At 41.8% G+C, this 23,465-nt stretch overlaps 1 protein-coding gene across 5 annotated transcripts in view; it reads right to left on the bottom strand.

The window, feature by feature from the left end:
- The window catches only part of FNIP1 (folliculin interacting protein 1), a 164,243-nt gene that overhangs the window by 112,216 nt on the left and 28,562 nt on the right, over nt 1-23,465 (bottom strand). For 4 of the 5 annotated variants that reach the window (XM_073651216.1, XM_073651219.1, XM_073651217.1 and 1 more), the window contains exons 2-3: nt 10,320-10,446; nt 1,929-2,066 (exon numbers count right to left, since the gene is read on the bottom strand). In XM_073651216.1, the coding sequence (XP_073507317.1) occupies nt 1,929-2,066; nt 10,320-10,446 (265 nt within the window). Of the gene's footprint in view, nt 1-1,928; nt 2,067-10,319; nt 10,447-14,219; nt 14,885-23,465 lie in introns of those variants that run through there. The other variant, XM_073651221.1, reaches the window with a different exon arrangement.

The raw sequence follows: 23,465 nt of genomic DNA, 5'->3' as shown, positions 1-23,465 counted from the left end.
CACGGCAGGGTTCAGAAGGGAAGGAGCATGGTGTGACTTTTTGAACGCAAAATTGGCTGGAATTGAGAGCGGACGCCATGTCGCATTAGGAGAGCCCCTGATGTGCCTAAATAGTGGAAACCCCCCACAAGTGACCTCATTTTGGAAACTAGACCCCTCAAGGATTTTATCAAGGGGTATAGTGAACATTTTGAACCCTGCGGTACAACACAGAATTTGATAACATTAGGTCATCATATTAAAGAAGTTGTCATTAGTCTTCAGTGCAAGTGCTCGCTACTTGAGTTTGTATCGGGTACTGCGGTATGCACCATGTATCACGGGTGCTCAATGACAAGCTTGAGTCCCCGCCCTGCATGTTTCACTGTTATTAGACACCCCAAAAAAAACATGCGGGGATCGCTCGTGCATGGCAGGCAATCACCGCAAGGTTTTTTTGGCAGCGAAGCATATAGGGCGGAGACTCGAGCATGTCACTCGAGCACCCGCGATACTCGGTGCATACCCAAGCATCCGATGCAAACTAAAGTAGCGAGCACTTGCGCTCAACATTAGTCGCCATATCGTCATCATTTTTTTTTTTCTTTACTTTTGAAAAAATCCCAACCCCAACACAACCCCAACCCCCAGCACAACCCTTAACCCTAGAGTTTATTTTTTACATCTTTCCTCGTGCGGTATAAGTGATTAGACGGCTTTATTCTTCAGATCAGGGCGATTACAGTGGGTTTTTATTATTGACAGCTGTCACACACTAAAAAAAACATTTTTTTTTTTTTTTTGCAAAGACTAGTTTTTGAATCGCCATATTTTGAGAGCTATAATTTTTCCATATTTCGGCTGACAGAGTCATATGATGGCTTGTTTTTTGCGGGACAAGTTGACGTTTTTATTGGTGCCATTTTCAGGCACGTGACATTTTTTGATCGCTTTCTATTCCAATTTTTGGGAGGCAGAATGAACAAAAATCAACAATTCAGGAATGTTTGTTTTTTTGGGGGATTTTTTTTATGCCGCTCCGCGTGTGGTAAAATTGATAAGGCAGCTTTATTCTTCGGGTCAGTACGTTTACAGCAGTACCACATTCATATCTTTTTTTATGTTTTGGCGCTTTTACATAAAAACTATTTCATATAAAAAATAATTTTTTTTGCATCGCTTTATTCTGAGAGCTATAACTTTTTTATTTTTCAGATGATGGAGCTGTATGGCGGCTTGTTTTTTGCGGGACAAGATGACGTTTTCAACGGTATCACTTTTATTTAGATTTGTCTTTTTGATAGCGTTTTATTCCATTTTTTGTTTGGCGGTATGATGATAAAGCATCGTTTTTTGCTTTGTTTTTTATGTATTCTTTTTACCATGTTTAGCAATCATTCGTTCAGCAGCCATGTAAGGTGTATGGGGAGGAAAGGGAGGTGATTCACCAGACGAGTACAAGGACACTAAAGCTGGCCAGATCAGGTGCTCCAGCAATCCAGCCAGATAAATCAGAGCTTACAAGCACTATTAAAAAGAGCTTGTAAGCACTGTGCATACTATGCTACCAGCGATGGCTGCTTACCTAAGCATACACTGTTGAACAAGAAAATTACTCTATTCTTGAGAATGAAAAGAGGATTTTTAATATGAGGTATAATTGTAAGGTTGCTTTTTTGCAAGCACTTTGCAGATCTTCACCACTAGTGATTTTGAGGCTAAACCTTAATAGTAGCCTAAGAAAAGATGTCCTCTCCATTGTGGCTATCCCCAGGCAGATGATAGATCTTTCATGCTTTGAGCCTATAACTTTAATTGAGGATACCTCTGTAAAAGGCATTAATATTACTTTATCGAGTTAGGCTACACTAAAGGCACGTTTTAATTAGGTAGATTTACTTTAAATAACAAAATCAAAACCCATGATGCAACAGAGAACTTTTACCAACCTGGTACTTTGGACATTGTTCTTTTGTGTCAGACGCCAGTGAGCTAGCTGAGCTGTCCAGAGAAGTGGAGCTGTCTCCTCCAGGTCTGAGCTGGCAACACTTTCCAAACACCCTCACTGGCGTGTCGCTCACCAGTTTCTGTGGAATGGAAAAGCAAATATTAGCTTTTCAGGTCTGAATATCTTTGCGGAATACTTTTTTTCTATCTATAAAAAAAAAAAAAAAAAAAATAGGGTAATTTCAAGGACAAATACAGTCGTGCTATCCGATATTCCACAGAGAAAGATACCCAAATCAAAATCTCCCAAACACCTGCAGAGGTCGTTTTCTACGCCTGCCCACCAGATTCACTGCGGTGCCATATCCACCAACACAGTTACTGAATCAGTCTGCTTTTACAGTTCCACATGACTTTGGCGACTATTATATGGAAACACAATTCATTTTAATCCCTGGCAAATAGTATTTAGATTTGAGAGTCCTCAGTGGTTGATGCCTTTTAATGGCTAACTGAAAAGATGGTAACAAACTGCAAGCTTTCGAGACTACGCAGGTCTCTTCATTAGGCTGGTATACTAGCCTGATGAAGAGACCTGCGTAGCCTCGAAAGCTTGCAATTTGTTACCATCTTTTCAGCCTGATGAAGAGACCTGCGTAGCCTCGAAAGCTTGCAATTTGTTACCATCTTTTCAGCCTGATGAAGAGACCTGCGTAGCCTCGAAAGCTGCTATTTGTTACCATCTTTTCAGCTAGCCATTAAAAGGCATCAACCACTGAGGGCTCTCAAATCTAAATATGTTTCTATCTACTGGCTAACACGGTACAAGAATATATATTTTCCCAATGGCAAATAGTAAATAGTGAAATAAGTCACATATCACTACGTAAACTTAGCATTTCACAGTGGGTATTATTGTGGTAATGTGTTGAATAAAAGCATTTTATCCACTTGATCTGCCATGTTCTATTATATCAGTGATGTGATGCTTAAAGGATTTGACCTTTTAACTAATATTTTCACCCTCTTTCAACTAAACACCAGCACTATTTTGCTCCTGCATCACCCACATAAGTTCCCGAAATAGAAGCTGGCTATCAGAATAGTGAATAACGTTTCAAAAGCTGGCACACAGCAGTAAACGCTGCGGCCACGTGCAAGACGGGATCTTCTGAGCTTTGCAGAGTTGTATAATCTAGAAAAATAACTTTTTTTTTAATGAATTGACAGGAGGATTCACAAAAGATATCCATGATGCCTGCATAATAGACCCCATGGAGCCCATTCCCATCGCGCCATACATGCACACATTGCTCATAGAAGAATATCATCCATCCATGTAACTATGTCACAATGATTAAAATATCATTAATACAATTCTGAAACAGTTATTAACATATTTCAATGGAAGATCCAGGTCATTATATTAGCCAATACTCCGATTCCCCCCATTGGAGAGGAAGCAAGCCCAATCAGATTGTTATACAAGGCCGCTGGGTTAACCCTATCCCTCCATACTATTTCCAAGAATACAAATCTGGTAGACCCAGCTCCAGCCATGAAATCCTTAGCACTCATTTAGGTAGAATAAAAATCTAAATAATGCCTTGTTGTAATTGCAAAGTCTTACAACGGCAGCTCAAAGGTGACAAAAAAGAGGCATCGACATGGATGTACTGAACGCTAAAGACTGGTGGTGGTGGCACCTCCTCAGAGGCTGGGCACTACTTGGCTGCTGCTGTGGGGGTTAAATATGTGAACAATGTGTAGATCATTTTATTCTACATCCCCATAGACATTTTTGTAAGACAGCATGTTAGATATGGTCTGTATATTCCAACCCCTCAAATGCAAGAAGTCATCCACCGCAAAATGTACAGATCAGCAGGCGGGGAACATGGGAGAGGAAAAAATAAAAACAGAGGTGGCTAGGCGTGGACCCCAAATACAAGATTTCTGAGCGGCTAATAAAACTGGCTTATAAATTATGGACAGAGCTAAACACAATAAACATATCTATGTTGCCGTACTAACTAATTCAGACATGGATTTTCACCAATATATGAAAAAAATAATAATAAATTTGATCCGGTCTCCGTGCACATTCTGTTGAGGTAGCCAATAGCCATGTGAGACTGGCCTAAATTACAGAGGTCATGCTCGCAGTATACAGCAGATTTGGAAAGGCAGTGCTGCAGTGTAAAGCAAAGATCCCAACACACAGTATAACGCTCAGATTATACATTGAAGCCCAGTACATGTGCAGTTCTAGCTGGCTTCATGTGTCTACCCCCAGGCAGGACCCCATTGGTAGAGACAACCTCCCAGGGATGAAGCAGCACTTGGCCATTTAGCAGCGCTGCCCAGAAAGAAATACTTCACATTTTTCATGTAAAATGAGTCTTTATGCATTTTGTGTGGAGCAATGAGAAGTCCTGGCCAGCTCTGTAGAGAAGGCCTCATCTCACCAGCTCATATGACTTATGAGCTCATGACTATCATGGCCGCTTCCTCCTCTCAGCACAATGGGTGCACAGAGCTCCAGCACAGCGAGTGATCCTACACAGGTTGTGCAATGCAGAGCACATATAGGGCAGAGGAAGCGGCTGTCATCAGTTCTCCACGTCCAGGGTGCAGTGTGTGCGAGGCAGTCATATGATCACACTGCAGGCCCTGAACTAGAACTGCAATTTATCTCTGACCTAACAAACAAGGTTTCTGGCTCAGCTCAGCAGGCATGTGACACGCACCGCACTGATTCTGCTGGCGACCAGAAACTACAAAACCACACACAACCATTTATTACATCCACTAGAAATGGCCAGCTACAGCACCTTACATGACATCCCATGCTGAATCTAGAAGATAAATCACTGGCAATTCTGAAGCAGTAAGATTCCCTTTCACTGGAACTGCTGGAGCTAGTCCAACCCCGGATCAAAGAAGATCCCAGAAAACTCACTCGGGAACAAGCATGAAAAAGACGTTAAAGCTAAAACGTAAAGCCACTCTTCATAGTCATATGTAGTAGGTGTAATATTAGAAAATACCTGCAATTAGAAATGTAGTATAGTTCTTCTGATTCGCTATGTTGCCTACCCTATGTGCAGGGCATTGCAGTAGTTTAGGTACCCATGGTTACGACCTCTAACAACCTAATTAACTGTCACTATATGAGTAGTTGTAACTAAGCTACAGCAATGCCCTGCACATGAAGTAAGCGACATAGCGAATCAGGAGAACTGTACAACATTTGTAAATGGAGATCTTTGCTAATATTATTGCACCTAATACATTATCAGGATAGACTCTTGGAGATGGGAATATACCTTTAAGTTTTAGCTTTAACTTCTTTTTTAAGGTGTCCGCTTGTTCTAAAGTGAGTTTTCTGGGATTGTCTTGGATTTAATTTCTGGACTTTGTACCCTGTGTCCCCACACCCTGCATAATTTGTGGCACTTGCATTACATACATGTGCTTCTCACAAAATTAGAATCAAAAAGTTAATTTATTTCAGTTCTTCAATACAAAAAGTGAAACTCATATATAGAGTCATTACAAACAGAGTGATCTATTTCAAGTGTCTATTTCTGTTAATGTTGATGATTATGGCTTACAGCCAATGAAAACACAAAAATCATTATCTCATTAAATTAGAATACTTTATAACAACAGCTTGAAAAATGTTTTTACAATCTGAAATGTTGTCCTACTGAAATGTATGTTCAGTAAATGCACTCAGTACTTGGTCGGGGCTCCTTTTATATCAATTACTGCATCAATGCGGCGTGGCATGGGGGCAATCAGCCTGTGGCTGCTGAGGTGTTATGGAAGCCCAGGTTGCTTTGATAGCAGCCTTCAGCTCGTCTGCATTGTTGGGTCTGGTGTCTCTCATCTTCCTCTTGACAATACCCCATAGATTCTCTATGGGGTTAAGGTCAGGTGAGTTTGTTGGCCAATCAAGCACAGTGATACTGTTGTGTATAAACCAGGTATTGGTACTTTTGGCAGTGTGGACAGGTGCCAAGTCCTGCTGCAGAATGAAATTTCCATCTCCAAAAAGCTTGTCAGCAGAGGAAAGCATGAAGTGATCTAAAATTTCCTGGTAGACGGCTGCGCTGACTTTGGTCTTGATAAAACAGTGGACCTACACCAGCAGATGACATGGCTCCCCAAACCATCACTGATTGTGGAAACTTCACACTAGACCTCAAGCAGCTTGGATTGTGGCCTCTCCACTCTTCCTCCAGACTCTGGGACCTTGATTTCCAAATCAAATGCAAAATTTACTTTCATCTGAAAACAACACCTTGGGCCACTGAGCATCAGTCCAGGTCTTTTTCTCCTTGGCCCAGGTAAGATGCTTCTGGCGTTGTCTATTGGTGATGAGTGGCTCGACACAAGGAATGCGACACTTGTAGCCCATGTCCTGGATACGTCTGTGTGTGGTGGCTCTTGAAGCAATGACTCCAGCAGCAGTCCACTCCTTGTGAATCTCCCCCAAATTTTTGAATGGCCTTTTCTTAACAATCCTTTCAAGGCTGCGGTTATCCCGGTTGCTTGTGCACGTTTTTCTACCACACCTTTTCCTTCCACTCAACTTTCCATTAATATGCTTGGATACACCACTCTGTGAACAGCCAGCTTCTTTAGCAATAACCTTTTGTGGCTCACCCTCCTTGTGGAGTGTGTCAATGACAGCCTTCTGGACATCTTTCAAGTCAGCAGTCTTCCCCATGATTGTGGAGCCTACTGAAACAGACTAAGGGACCTTTTTAAACGCTTAGGAGGCCTTTGCAGGTGTTTTTTGTTATTTATTCTAATTTACTGAGATAATGACTTTTGAGTTTTCATTGGCTGTAAGCCATAATCATTAACAGAAATAAACACTTGAAATAGATCACTCTGTTTGTAATGACTATATAATATAGGAGTTTCACTTTTTGTATGGAAGAACTGAAATCATCAAAAAGTTAATTTATATTCTAATTTTGTGAGAAGCACCTGTATGTTACTAAAGGCAGACTACATGGCTAGAGGCTGGATTTTATACACCTGTGGCAATGGGAATGAAAAAACTGAATTCAATAATTCAGAGGTGTGTCCCAACACTATGATCCACATAAGGCCAGGGTCACACAACCATAGATTCTCTCATCTAGGATAATTGGGTTGATTATGCTAAAGACACTCCGATCAAAGTTTGAGCCAAGAGTCAGCATAGTGTGATCAGATTCTCAGAGCACACCGTGAAGAGAGGATTGAGAACCAAATTTATCCAGCTTTTACATTCTGCGAGGCTGCAGAAATCGGACTGCACTTGGATGTCATCCGAGTGCAGCTCAATGTCTTCCACGTTTCCATAAACTTGAATGGGTGAGTCTCTTCCGATTCCAGAGTAAAATTGCAGCATGCTGCAATTTTTTTCAGACAGATTCTGTCAGTGAAAAAAAAATAATAAATTGTGTACCGCCCCAATGAATAATATTGCTCCGAGTGCTATCTAATAAAAAATAAATTAAAAAAATAAAATATCGAATAGTCCTCGTCCGAGGTATACACTTGTGTGAGCCTGGCCTAATGTATATGTGCATATATAGGAGCAGACGCAAAGCTTTTACACCAGAAAAGTGGTGTAAAGCTTAGAAACGTCTCACATTTTTGGCGCAATGGGAAGTTGCACAAAAATTAGGCGACTTTTGGCATTTCCAGGCCAGTTTGGATGAACTGTGGGGAGGAGCCAGGGCAGGACGGGGTATGGCCACGGCCATCTGTCAGATTAATCAAATGTGCTGGTGCTTTGTACTCCAGAAATTCTACCTCAGACCACTCAGAAGAGGAGCTGAATTCATTAAGTGACGGGTGCCTTGTAATGAACTTGGCGCCTTCTACACCAGTCTTCATGAATCACACCCACTGTCTCCCCTCTACCTCACCCTCGGAGGTCTCTGGTCATGGCAAAGGGATCATTAGGACAAGTGGCCATTACCCTGGATGAACAAACTTGGGACTTGGACTACTGGTAATTACAGTAATCATTTCTGATAAAAGCATTTCCTAAAAAAGAACAAGTGACTGTAATAACAAGTAGTAACCATTAGTGTATATTAGTAGGAAACCCCCTTTTAAGAAAGCTTTATGCTTGAAAATGTGTGACTATGTGAAGACAAATTATGTGATTTCATCATTTCCAAACAATCAAGTTTTGGGCCTATAACTGCAAGCAACCATGTTCTGCCATGAAAAATACTTATAGGCATTAAGTTATTGGGTTGACCGTCAGCACTAGACTTTGGACCAATGGGATGGATGTATTTTTCATGAAAAAGAACTTTTCAGGCTAGCCTAAATGAAGTGGGCTAATGCACGATCATGTGCCGTGACAAGGTCACAAGGTGCGATCTCCTACTACAGAAGCAGGAGCACCAGGCTGAACGCAGCTCACCCCACAGCCACATGATCCCTAGTGTGGAATAGCTGGAGTCCTGCGGGGCTTCAGGATACCACATGTCAGCAGCTTCCAAGCTACAAATCAACGGTAAAATGTAGAACCCTGACTAGAAGTCATGGTGGTAGGGCTTTATATATGCAGGATCTGATTTATGTAGAAATGACTGCAGTTCACATAAACGCCCATATGACTGACTACCTGGTGTTTGCAGTGTTCTCTCACAGATTACAATATGGGTGTTCTGGGTAGCTGCCCTGGGCCCCTCATGTAGTCTGCCGCTCCATGGCGGTGTGGGAAGGATGGTGGAACACTTACACTCCCTGTTTCTAGGCTTCTCATTATAACCAGGCGCCTTCATCATTCAGCGTCAGTATGTATGCAGCGGTGGCGCCTGGGCTTGAAGAGGAGTCTGGGAGCAATTATTCTAAGCATACGAGTCTGTGCCAAATCGTGAAATTAGGGTTCTAACAACTCTATGCTCCCCTCATTGTCTCAGGCCTGTTTCACACGTCCTGATATTTCTGGTACTGGAAAAGTAAGTACTGGAGATATCCGTGTCTGTGTGTACCTGTGCGGCATACGTGTGGCAACTGTGTGCAGCTTCAGGATCACATGTACCGGCGCCTGGGAATCAGCGGTACAATTAGCACTGTTCCCAAGCACCGGGTGCTGGAGGAATCTCATCATTGTCCCCCCTGCTTGCACTGCGATCAGCACGAGCAAGGGACAATGTTGAGAGTAGGATTCTGCTGCCCTGCCTCCAAAACCTATAAAAATAAGAATTAAAAAAAATCATTATACCCACATGGCTTGAGGCGACTGCACACGCTGAGGAGCAGAGAAGAATGACTTACTGCAGTGAGCGGACCCCTGCGCTGAGCTCACTGAGTGACAGGACACCGCCCAGTGTGGTTCTGGGGCCCGTTAGCTGCAGAACGTCATTCTCCTCTGCTCCTCAGCGTGTGTAGTCGCCTCAAGCCAGGTGAGTATAATGATTTTTTTATTTTATTCTTATTTTTTCAGGTTTTGGAAAAATCGGGAGAAGAATACACTCAACATTGTCCCCTGCTCAAGCTGATCTCAGCACAAGCAGGGGACAATGATGAGAGATTCCCTCAGCACCCGGTGCTTAGGAATAGCACTAACTGTACCACTGATTCCCAGGAACTGATGCGTGTCACACTTATGACACACGGATGTCATCCATGTGTCATCAGCGTGCACATGTGCGGGACATTTTGTGGCCCATGCGTTGTGCAAAAAATGGACATGTCAGCGTGTTTTGACCATCAACACACGGTCCGTGGAAACACACCGACATGTTCGCAGACCCATTCATTTGTAAGTGTCTCCAGTACATGTGGAAACAGACACCACAAATACTGGAGACACAGAAGTCTAAAAGGCGCCTAAGAGCTCATGAAGACGTCAGTGCAAATCGGTCCAATCTCAGACTGCAATGCGTGGACCGGCAGTTGGTCTACCAACCAGAGCGTGAAAGCCTCAAAAGAAATGTCACACTCGGTAAGGAGAGCCGCAGTCAGTCTCTAGGTCCGAGATTGGACAGATTTGCAAGGACATCTACATGAGCCCTTAGGTTACGGAAACCCTGATGGAACCTCCTGGACTCTGAGCCCTGGTGCAGGGGCCTGTCATACAAGCAATACAATATGTGACAAATATGACAATTCTTTAACAAACACTGGGGTTATGAAGTTAATAGATTTTGTTGAGCTCCTCTGGCATCTGTAAACATCCATTAAGCCACTGGCTTTATTCCTCGTAGGGAAATGTGATGTGTATAATGCTCACTGGATTGATATAGTGTCAAATGGAGCACCCAGACAGGGCACGCATTTATAAAAAACGACAATAAGATCTCTGCTGGAATCATGGCTTGTGCCAAAGCAACACGTCATAGAAAAAGAATAAATCAGCTCACCGACACAGACAGATCCTCCGTCTTACGTTTGGCATTAGAGTCAAACAAGACATTTCGTCCTCGCTTCTCGCAGTCCTGGTAGACGACCAGGCGGATCTGGCTTGGGTCAAGTTCATATGATGGCCAGCTGGAAAATAAAAGGAATGGCAAAATTGTAATTGATATATAAAAATAAATACCACATATTAAAGACTTGTTATTATTGATTAATTATTAAGTCCGTGACAATGACTCCTTACAGGTCATGCACTGCATATGGCAAGAAGATGATCCCATCACCTACACAAAGCCAAAAAGCCTGTGTGTGAAAACTGCAATTAACCCTATGAAACACACAAGTGCTACTGAAATTGGGAAGAACTAGCCAATGTATCATTTTAAGATGGTTCCACTGCAACAACTAGACTATCCCTTATACAATTGTGACAGATGACCTCAAGCAGAAAAATCAACACAAGCTAATCTTTGGATAAATAATTAAGAAGTTCAGAACGAAAAAAAATAAAAAATCTGGTACAAAAAAGACGAAATGCACAATTTACCTGCACTCTGTACCAGTTACCATAAGTCACTAAGCTAAGGGTACATGCACATGTTAAGTATTAGCTGCGTTTTTGTCACGCTTTTCCATGTAGCTTGGTCACAAAACCTGAAGGAGTTCCTGGCAAAGTGAATGACATTGCTCATGTACATCTTGCTTATTTTTTTTTTCCTTGCAGATTTGAAGCAGATTCAGATCTGCAGCATCTCATTTCTTTCAGTGTTTTTCAACTATTCTAATGAATGGAAAAAGGGCATTAAAAAAAAAACAAAAAAAAAAACACATTATATGCATGCGCCAAAAGCACACATATTATATTTTTCCAGCCAACACATCAGTATTGGCATTAGATTTTTCTGCTGCAAATACAGGAGGCATGGACATACCCCAATATGTGCTACACCAGAATCCAGTACAATACATCGGTATCCAGAGAACTGTTCCAGTTACCAGAATAGGCACAAACCCGGAAAAAGCTCTGTGCCCAGGAGCCAGCAGTACAAGGAGTGTTCGTGTGCACTGGGCTAGCCTTTATGGCTTATGGCCACAAAGAGATGACACTAGCATTAGATGATCCACCTGCTAAATGCAGCCCGGTCAGGACAGCAACCTGTTTACTCCAGTGGTGCTCAGTTGGCTTATATGACTACTAGGCAAATCTATTTAGGGAGGAGATATTATATACATATGGTCCAATGTGTGTTATGTGAAAGGAGCAGAGTCATCACCGAGGCTAAGCATAGAGTGTATAATATACCAGAATACATATTGACATGTACCTGACGGTACCCCACTAACGATTCAAGACTTCTGTATAATGGAGCTCTGACCCCACCTAAAGACCCTGCACACATTTCAGGATTCACCCATCATTATATTGCTTCAAGTCAATGAAGGCAAAATGAATACAAAAAAAATATTTTACAGTAAAATTACCCAGCCTAAACTATTAATTTAAGACTATACTAAAATAAGTATTATTTTAACCCTTATAGTACTACTTTGTCCTTTGGACACTTCCCCTTGACCAAATAATAACTGATTTTCAATATGTCATCTGTACTAGCATGAATATACAGATGTTTTAGCTTACAGCACGGTGGCTCAGTGGTTAGCACAGCAGGCTTGCAGCGCTGGGGTCCTGGGTTCAAATCCCACCAAGGACATCTGCAAGGAGTTTGTATGTTCTCCCCGTGTTTACGTTCTACAGTTTCCTCCCACACTCCAAAGACATACTGATAGGGAATCTAAATTGTGAGCCTCAATGGGGACAGTGCCCATAATGTATGTAAATTGTCTGAATTGTAAAGCGCTGCAGAATATGTTGGCGCTGTATAAATAAAAAGATTATTATAATAATGATAATCCAAGTGCGTACACAGACCCTATGGTCCAGACTCATCTGCGATTTACTGAAGTCATTTTATTTCATCAGATTGTATTCACTGACAATTCTTCAAAATTGCTAACGTGATTCATGAATTGGGCTTAAGATCAAAAGTGCTCTTATTTTTGTCTTTAATAGTTTTTTTTCCGACTTTTTAGGGCAAAAAGTTTAAAATCCTTTAAAAAGTTTAATGCTTGTCTAAGACTGAGAAGACTCTGCCAGAAACCTTACCTTACTCCAGGCAGGGACTGGAGTGAGATTAATTAAACAATGCTGTACAATGTCGCATTTTATGAATCTGTCTAAAATATCTGCAAGTCGACGAGGGGAAAAAAAAAAAAAAACTTCAAGAAAAAAAAGAATGCCGGAGTGGTCCTTTATTTCACTCCCAAAGTGTCATCACGAATGTCTGTGCCCTCCTTGTCTGTAAAATACTTCAAGCAGTATTTTACTGGTCCTGCCCCGCCATCTTATGACCGCAGACCGAAAGTTAGAGGTAAAGGTTGTAAGTTCTTAATGTAAGCCTATGAGCCTTGTTCTGGCTCTCATAGGCTTACTAGCAGAAGACAACTGGACTGGTGCTGAGAACAGCAGAAGACAACTGGACTGGTGCTGAGAACAGCAGAAGACAACTGGACTGGTGCTGAGAACAGCAGAAGACAACTGGACTGGTGCTGAGAACAGCAGAAGACAACTGGACTGGTGCTGAGAACAGCAGAAGACAACTGGACTGGTGCTGAGAACAGCAGAAGACAATTGGACTGGTGCTGAGAACAGCAGAAGACAGAGACCGGTAAGTATTTTACTACTGGCAAGGAATATAAAATTAATGATACCATTCCAGGGGTAAAAGAAAAAAAAAACACCAGAGTGCGGCTTTAAAAAAGAAAAACTACTTAAAAAATGTCTCATATTTTATGACGAGTAGGGCGCAAATACTAAAGCCACCAAGACAGCAAATTACTCTCGAAAAAAAAACACGAGAGAAACAACAATGGTGCATCTGGATCTATGACATTGATGGGTACTGTCGGGGTATTTGACATAATCAGAAAAAGAAATCTTGCTGCCAAATTACAGAAAAGCCAATGGTAACCACAAATGCGAGTATTAACAAGCCTCGGTATCTTAGCTCTATACATAAAACAGGAGGCAGTAGTCCTAAAAAAGGCATGTCTTCACCTGGTTTTGGCAATAGATGGAGCTTATAATTGATTTATAGAATACCAGGCATTTCTCGTGTATGTATCAAGGCGACCACCCCCAACATTTGCACAACGTTTGTACGGCACAGCAGGGCACATGCTCCACCACCGCTTTATTAAAACTCCTCAGTGGGGTCCCTGCAGTGAGACCCCTAGTAATCTAAAATGTATCCGCTATGTTTTTGGTTGAAATACCTCTTTCAGGTAACTTGGAGGCCAAGGACACGAAGCATCAGAGAGAAAGCCAGAAGAGCATGGCAGTCTGCAGCACATTCTTGCCTGTGGTCACACGGGGCTGCTTTATGACTCAATGGCAATGGCCCATATGACTCAATGGCAATGTGCGAGTCTGACTTCTTGGAAATCTTCTGAAAAACATTCTCTTTGGTGGGTGCAGATAAAGCTATGGGGTGCTCCAGTGTCTATGACTGCATTACTCTGGTCACAGACGCTTGTCTTTGATGGACAAATCCAAAGACTATTTTTAAAGAATCTACGCACTTGCTATATTTATAGGTCACAGAAGCTTATCTCTGTTCTCCGCTTGGTAGGTTTATATTATTCCCTATATGTATAAACAGAAGAGCAGTGTGAGCAAAGTGTTTTTATGGAGATTTCTAGAAATTCATTTTTTTTCTATAATGGAATACAAGTTAAGTAGTGAGTATACAGAACATTAGGACTTGCTGCTATTACTAATTAATCAGCTAGAGAATACACAGGAATGATCACAACCTCCCGTCTGATATCACAGCCATGTCAATTACCTGGTCTGCATCTTGTGGTGTCTGCAGCGTCACCTTTGCCTCAGAATCTCACAGCAATGGAGCGGCTGTTAACAATAGCAATAAGCTATATTCAACCAAGTGAGAAAGGCTGGCATGTGGTGAACGGAGAGCTGGGGCTTGAACAATATGCGATCCATGTTGTAGCTGCACAGCGCCATCCAGATGAGAGAAGCCACCTTGAGAACATCTGCTGCCAGCAGCAAAGTCTTTGCTTTAGCACCGAGGGCCATTTAAGCAGCTTTGAATCTGGAGAGGCTGCAAAGAGTCCGGCTCTTCCTCGATTCTGGTGTGTGTTGTGCTACCCTAGGACTGAGCCAATTAGTAGGGCACAACTGTAGGCTGCCGTTGCCGTGTGCCAGCTGAGCTGCTCTCTTGCTTCTTAAATGAATCTCATGTGTCTACAACCACCTGACTAGGTTCTCTTGGCAACTGTGACTATGCACGTCCTCAGCCAAAATCTGTCAGACAGCTCAAAGTGAAGAGGGTGAGGGGGCTGCAAGATGAAGATGCCTTTGCTGTAATTTTGTCCACGCCGGTTCCCCTCCTTCACGGGTGACATTCTTGTGAGCAGCAGGATGCTTGCAGTCAGTGCGGCTGAGGAGCAGGCCAGACAAGTAGAAAGCAGGCACTGACAGCTGCCATGTGACACGGAGCTGTCAGTGCCTGCCACCTGGATCTGCAGAATTAGCGCCAACCAATCCCAGCAATGCTTTCTCTTCATTTCAGGCACTTTGTCATTCTTAGCAAGAAGCTGGAGCTAGCGGCCAAGGCGTAGAATTACTACTAAAGCCTAAGCCACACATTTGTTCATGGCACTAACTAAGAAGTATATATAGACGCCATTCCTTCTTCCTGATTTTTGCATTTTATCATTAGCATTGACAATACCTGGTATTGTTTTACATTTGCTGCATATAATATATCTGGAATTTAAGGGAACTATTACATGAACTTAAGCAGAATGTATCCCCATTTTTAAGTGCGGTTCTAATTTTCACTGTGTGCTGCTGAATAAAAGCAGAGCTGCTCAGAGGTGTAGTATGCATCCACCGGCTTCTCTGGATCCTGAATCACAGTAGTATGGATCCATCAGTGGAGTTATGGATCAGTATAAGACACAGGCATATGATCATTTGATACTATAATACGCAAATCAGCCAGATCACTAAAACGACCTGACTAACATTGTGTAGGTCCCCTGTACTAGCTAAACAACTCTGACCCATCAGTATAAACTCCACAAGATCTCTGAAAGTGTCCAGTGTTATCTACCACTAACACTGGCTATACACATCAGATCACAGTTGGACCAACTTTCATTTGGCATACAGCAAACACACCCCATACACCCGACTCCCTTGAGAACACGTCTTGGCTGAGCGTTCATGTGTTTTCAACACAGAGAGAGGAGATCTATGGGTGCCTTCAGGCAGTATGATGTATTGTGTATGTGTGTATGTACAGTTGAAACCAGAAGTTTACATACACTTTATATAAAGACACATGCATGTTTTTCTCAATGTCTGACATGAAATCAGAATAAACCTTTCCAGTTTTAGGTCAATTAGGATTACCATAATTTTTAATATTTGCCAAATGCCAGAATAATGAGAGAGAGAGAGAATGTTTTAAGGCATTTTTATTACTTACTGCAAAGTCAAAAGTTTACATACATTTCATTAGTATTTGGTACCATTGCCCTTAAACTGAATGACTTGGGTCAAACGTTTGGGATATCCTTCCACAAGCTTCCCACAATAGTTGGTCGGAATTTGGGCCCATTCCTCCTGACAAAACCGGTGTAACTGATCCTGGTTTGTAGGTCGCCTTGCTCGCACCTGCCTTTTCAGCTTTGCCCATAAATTTTCAATAGGATTGAGCTCAGGGCTTTGTGATGGCCACTCCAAAACATTGACTTTGTTATCCTTAAGCCACTTTGTTACCATTTTGGCAGTATGCTTCTGGTCATTGTCCATTTGGAAGACCCATTTCCGCCCAAGCTTTAACTTCTCGGCTGATGACTTGAGATGTTGCTTCAGTATTGGCACATAATCTTCTTTTCTCATGATGCCATCTATTTTGTGAAGTGCACCAGTCCCTCATGCAGCAAAACAACCCCATAACATGATGCTGCCACCCCCATGTTTCACAGTTGGGAGGGTGTTCTTAGACTTCCAAGCTTCTTCCCTTTTTCCTCCAAAACGTAACGATGGTCGTTATGCCCAAAGAGTTCAATTTTAGTTTCATCAGACCACAGGACATGTCTCCAAAAATTAAGGTCTTTGTTCATGTGTGCATTTAAAAACATTGATCTGGCCTTTTTATGTTTCTTTTGGAGTAATGGCTTTTTCCTGGCAGAGTGGCCTTTCAGCCCAAGTTGATACAGTACTAGTTTCACTGTGGTTATTGACACAATCTTACCAGCTTCCGCCATTATCTTCACAAGGTCTTTTGCTTTTGTCCTTGGGTTGATATGAACATGTCGGACCAAAGCACGTTCATCTCTTGGACACAGAACCTGTCTCCTTTCTGAGCGGTATGATGGCTGTACATTCCCATCTTGTTTGTGCTTGCATATAATTGTTTGTACAGATGAAAGAGGCATCTTCAGGTATCTTTAAATTGTACCCAAGGATGAGCCAGACTTGTGCAAGTCCATAATTCTCTTCCTGATATCTTGGCTGATTTCTTTAGACTTTGCCATGATGCTACACAGAGAAGCAGTACATTAAAATACATCCACAGGTGTGTCTCTAATTAACTCAGATGTTGCCAAAAACCTACCAAAAAGCTTCCAAACACATGACATCATCATATGGGCAGTCCAGAATTGTTTAAAGGCATAGCAATCTTAGTGTATGTAAACTTTTGACTTTACAGTAAGTAATACAAAAGCCTTAAAATATTCTCGCTCTCTCATTCTGGCATTTGGCAAATATTAAAATTTATGGCAATCCTAATTGACATAAAAAGGGAAAGGTTTATTCTGATTTCATGTCAGATATTGAGAAAAACATGAATATGTGTCTTTTTATATAGTGTACAGTACAGACCAAAAGTTTGGACACACCTCATTTAAAGATTTTTCTGTATTTTCATGACTATGAAAATTGTGCATTCACACTGAAGGCATCAAAACTATGAATTAACACATGTGGAATTATATACTTAACAAAAAAGTGTGAAACAATTGAAAATATGTCTTATATTCTAGGTTCTTCAAAGTAGCCACCTTTTGCTTTGATGACTGCTTTGCACACTCTTGGCATTCTCTTGATGAGCTTCAAGAGGTAGTCACCGGAAATGGTCTTCCAACAATCTTGAAGGAGTTCCCAGAGATGCTTAGCACTTGTTGGCCCTTTTGCCTTCACTCTGCGGTCCAGCTCACCCCAAACCATCTCGATTGGGTTCAGGTCTGGTGACTGTGGAGGCCAGGTCATCTGGCGTAGCACCCCATCACTCTCCTTCTTGGTCAAATAGCCCTTACACAGCCTGGAGGTGTGTTTGGGGTCATTGAAAAATAAATGATGGTCCAACTAAACGCAAACCGGATGGAATAGCATGTGGTTTTCTAGCAGCTATTTTACCATGAAGGCCTGCTGCACAAAGTCTCCTCTTAACAGTTGTTGAAGAGATGTGTCTGCTGCTAGATCTCTGTGTGGCATTGACCTGGTCTCTAATCTGAGCTGCTGTTAACCTGCGATTTCTGAGGCTGGTGACTCGGATAAACTTATCCTCAGAAGCAGAGGTGACTCTTGGTCTTCCTTTCCTGGGGCGGTCCTCATGTGAGCCAGTTTCTTTGTAACGCTTGGTTTTTGCAACTGCATTTGGGGACACTTTCAAAGTTTGCCCAATTTTTCAGACTGACTGACCTTCATTTCTTAAAGTAATGATGGCCACTCGTTTTTCTTTACTTAGCTGCTTTTTTCTTGCCATAATACAAATTTTAACAGTCTATTCAGTAGGACTTTCAGCTGTGTATCCACCTGACTTCTGCACAACACAACTGATGGTCCCAACCCCATTTATAAGGTAGGAAATCCCACTTATTAAACCGGACAGGGCACACTTGTGGAGTGAAAACCATTTCCGGTGACTACCTCTTGAAGCTCATCAAGAGAATGCCAAGAGTGTGCAAAGCAGTCATCAAAGCAAAAGGTGGCTACTTTGGAGAACCTAGAATATAAGACATATTTTCAGTTGTTTCACACTTTTTTGTTAAGTATATAATTCCACATGTGTTAATTCATAGTTTTGATGCCTTCAGTGTGAATGGACAATTTTCATAGTCATGAAAATACAGAAAAATCTTTAAATGAGAAGGTGTGTCCAAACTATTGGTCTGTACTGTAAGTAAACTTCTGTTTCAACTGTATGTATGACACCCTACCTAGCATTTTGTGAAATCAGCTTTTAAGCATCTTCAAACAAACGTCACATCTCAAACGTCACTTTTTGAGACAATAAAATTTTTCTTTAGGATGTTTTGTGATCATTATTTTTTTTCAGCAATATGCTATGTGTTAAAGTATTGAGCTTTAATTTGTGTTTTCAAAGTTTTATGTTCTGCAGCCCTAGTACTAGTCCTCGTCGTTACATATTAGTTGATGCTCAAAGAGTACTAATGCTAAATATAACAGACTTGACAGTCATGTGCTGCTTAACCTCTATCCTAGCTTGCCGGAAAAGAAGAGGAAGTCTTACGCTTAGATGGTTGCTACAACTTCAGTAAAACCACAGAGTGATCATTAGTGAACTTGAGAACAAAAATAAACGGACGTTGCAGGAAAGGCACTCGTGACACTCCCTGATCTCTGGGTATAGCTACAGAGAGCGGCAACCAAGAATGAGGACAACAACTGCACCGGTCATCTATAGCAGCGTAAGCAAAACAGGAACATGGCAGGTTTCACCTAAAAATCACAGCAACAAGGGCTATATAAACTACAAAGAAGTCCACTAAAACAACAAACAAGTATTCTGACACTGAAAAAATGAATGTAATGCCATTACTAAGCAGAAGAAATCTAAACATACTGAAAGGATTCATACACATTAAACATGTTAAAGCCGTTAATAAATATTCATTTACTCAGTTACAAACAAACCTTATTAATTGGAATCATTGCAAAAATATTAGAGTCTAGATATTGTTCTTACATTTATCATACACATTTTACTTTTGTTTTGCCGTTACCAAAATGGTCCATTCCATAAAGAGGGCTGTTCTATCAAAAAAGGGGATTTATTGCAATTGCTGAATAGATTACATTTATTTTACTCACTGATATAGCGCCATCATATTCCACAGCTCTTTACAGACATCATCGCTGTCCCCATTGGGGCTCACAATCTAAATTCCATATCAGTATGTCACTGGAGTGTGGGTGGAATCCCTGTGGATGTTGTCCTTGGTGGGATTTGAGGCCAGGACCCCAGGCCTATAAAGCCACAGTGCTAATCACTGAGCCACCGTGCTGCCCATATTAACGAAAACTTACCAAAAGGAGTGTTAAAGAGAAATAATAAAAGATAAGCATTGTAACAGCCATGTACTTGTCAGAATGGAGGTAAAGAAGAAAGCAAGATCTCGAATAGTGTGAGGAAATTAATATTGGAAATATACACCAACCATGATTTTACATTATGTATAAAATATGAAAAAACACTTTAGAGCAAGTCTGTATATGGTTGTGCTTGTCCCTATGCATTTGTTACAGAATATCTTTCTTACTTCCTTACAACCACACGTCACACACGGGACACTGTAATGAACAGACATACATAATACCAGCTGGTACCGGGAGACAATGGAGCTTCTATCCAACGCGATGAGACAACCATTTAACTGCACTATCTCAACTATGGCTGCAGAAAAATAAAGTAACTTTCCATGCAGCAAATCCAACTTCTCTTTTCGGAGTCCCTCAAGTTTGCTTTTCTCAGGCCATTTTTCAGGGCTTAATACTTACAACTTTCCTTATAAAGTCCACTTAATTTGTTTTTCAGTCCCTAGGCTCCCCATACACCTCCTTAAAGGGAATATGTCATTATTGTTTTGCTATTTAATCTGAGAGCTGCATAATGTAGGGGTAGAGAGCCTGATTCCAGGGATGTGTCACTTGCTCAGCTTGCTGTAGTTTCAATACAATCAGTGTTTTATCAGCAAGAAATTATCACTGCTGGACTAGGTCTCACGTGCCAGGAAGTCCAGCTCACTTGTGTAAGCTCACCCCCCCCCCCACACTAATTGGCAGCTTGATGACTACACACGAAGCTGCAAATCAGGTGTGGGAGGGGTTATACACAGCTCACCATTCTGAATACTGATAGATTTGCAGCAAAGAAAACAGGGATTATATCAAAACTGCACCAAGCTGTCCAGTAAGTGATGCATTGCTCTACCGCTACATTATGCTGCTCTCAGCGCACATAGCAAAAAGCTGCAGACAGATTTCCTTTAATAACAGCACTGATCATTATACATATATGTAAATTACTGTGATAAAATGAGACATCGGTGGCAACTGTTACAGCATTCTGACTCATGCCTACATGAACTTTCTATATGCCACATCTTACAGGTGCTCAATAGATGGATTGTTCAATATTTTTTTATACCACGCATCAAGCCTATGGCTCTGTCTGCTCAAATGACTATATAATACTTTAAGAAAGATTAACTCGTTCTCTACCCACATAGCGCACAGCTCATCAGAATCCCTCCTGCTGCTGACGTCTCACACTGCTCAGTACAAGCTGCAGCTGTCACTCAGGCTGGATGAGTGAAGACTCAATACACTTGGACTCAGCAGCTATTTCAATCTATAGCTGGACTAATAAATATCAGGATTATAAAGACATTCTGACATGGATTCTAAAATAAATACCCCATTCCAATCAGGTGTAAGACATTATCTATTAATGTGGGCAGTTTGCATTGTGAAATCTGGTGACAGATCCACTTTAAAAAGGGGTTTTCCATTACTAGGACAACCCTTTCTGGATCTAAACGTTTGGCCCCGATAAATTAAAAAAAGCATATACTAACCTCCCGTTCCAGCGGTGTTGGCACTCGCGATCCCTGGGCTCTCCTGCAGTTGTTATGACACATGAGCCTGGCGCCCAATCAGCGCTGACGTCACACTCCCGGCCTTCGGAGAAATTGAACATGAAGAGGAAGTCAGGGCTGCGGCTGATCTCTCCCTTCCTCTTCATGTTCAATCCGTACGAAGGAGGGGCCAGTGATGCCAGCGCTGATTGGGCGCCAGGCTCATGTGTCATAACAACTGCAGGAGAGCCCAGGGATCGCGAGTGCCAACACCGCTGGAACAGCGCCGTTACAGGAGGCGAATATTTAGCTTTTTTATTTTATTGGGGCTGAACATTTAGATCAAGAAGGGGTTCCCCTAGTAGGGGAAACTGACTGCTGATCCACAAGCAGCATGTATCAGACACTGGTTGCATGTTTCAGCAATGTATGTCTGACTTTGAACCGCTGCTGTGTTTCAGATGAAAGCCGGCCAGGAAACAGCCGCACCGGTGACTAGTCGGATACGCGGTTAGTTAGGAGGTTGTCTCCGTCCATTCCCCTTGAGTGACGGGCCCTTCCCTGCTGCAGGCGTGTAGAGGGAGACATCTGTCAGCCCTTGGCAGCAGACAGGGAGAAGAGGCCAGGGACCTGCCTGTCCAACCAGTCTTCCACGCGACTTTGTCCTGGCAGCTTATAAAGTATGTTTTTTTCTAAAACACTGCAGCGTTTCGAAGTCAGACGGACATTGCTGAAATCATGCAGCCAGTGTCTGATACATGCTGCCTGTGGCTGGGGCAGAACGTATCAGCCTTTCACTGATTCTTAATGGCCAAATCAAATCCACGGGCAGCATGGCTCAGAGTCGGGCTACATTATTGCAGACAGGTATATATTTTTCTCTGAAATGCTCAGTGGTTTCCGTGAAAATTTTGCTTAAAAAAAATCAGTCTGGGAACCACAGGAAGAGAGGAAACGAGTCAGGCTTGTCCCAGGCATCTCCAACATATATACTTAGCGAGAGTCCTATCCATCTCCTACAGAGACGCTGGGAGAAGCCAGCCTGACTAGTCTCATCGGGCAGCAGTAATACTGTAAAGGGACTGCAGTATTTTAGCAGGTTATCTTGGCATTCTTTTCTTCACCACGGCTGGTTGTATTATAATTACAAGCTTGAACAGGTCTGCCTTTTGTTATTATCACCAGTGACTATACGGGGTTCATGTGGGACTAGTCGACTTAGTCAGGTGTGTAGCATAGTAATGTTTTTATTACCATAGTACATTTCTTTTCGGCTGTTTCGTATTTGGAGTATGAAATGTCAACTGATGTTAATGTTGGCAAAAAAATTGTTTTGGCTTGTTCTATGTACAACACTCACTTGTGACTAGATCAGATTTAACAATATGAGCCCATGCCAAAAAAAAGCTTGCCGCTGTCCTCAAATGCCATGGCACACAGGCATTGGGAAATAGGAAGGCCTGACAGACAGAAGACGAGGTGTACAATGGACCATAAATGCAGATGGTGTGGGAATAAGCACTCGTATCTGGCTCGGGGAATCTGTGGAATTATTCTAGGTTATTTCATAGTTTTACCAGTTGCAGTAATTGTTATAGCAATGAGTGTATTGCTCCGGGGACTATCTAGCTTTCAAGTATCAGTTATGGTCCGAAAAGCCCAAAGGGCCCATTTGTGTGCTCCACACGAGAGTGATCAGAAACAGGAGCCAACCTGAACATAAATCCAGAAAGAAGCTTAATATACGGAGACTTGTTCAAGGCATTAAAAGAACAACAACAAAAACTGGCCACTTTTGACCTAATGACAAGCTCTCAGTAATGTGACGCCATTTTTATTGTTGTTTTGATACTGTAACTTGTGATTTTATGAGAAATCTTAGAATTATATGGCTTGGAATGTTAAAAGGCAATCATAAGGCCATAAACCATGTAAGAATTCAGACAAAAATAGTTGTGTAAAGGTAGCTTCATTGTAAAAGATACAATTCTAAAGTAGACATAATGGATACATATAGTGCTCATTTCAATTAACCCCTTTAAGATTTTAATCAACCTAATTTTTATTTTCTTTCTGATATGTGACAACCACGTATATAAAAAAAATATAGGAAGTGTATGTGTAGATAGGCTAGGAATGCTTGAACAGAGAAGACAACTTACAAGGATATGCCT

This window comes from Phyllobates terribilis, unplaced genomic scaffold, assembly GCF_046119375.1.
Source record: "Phyllobates terribilis strain yellow unplaced genomic scaffold, ASM4611937v1 Scaffold_11__3_contigs__length_659146591, whole genome shotgun sequence".
In the NCBI taxonomy this organism is placed as follows: Eukaryota; Metazoa; Chordata; class Amphibia; order Anura; family Dendrobatidae; genus Phyllobates; species Phyllobates terribilis.
This window is presented reverse-complemented; position numbering and strand designations above follow the sequence as displayed.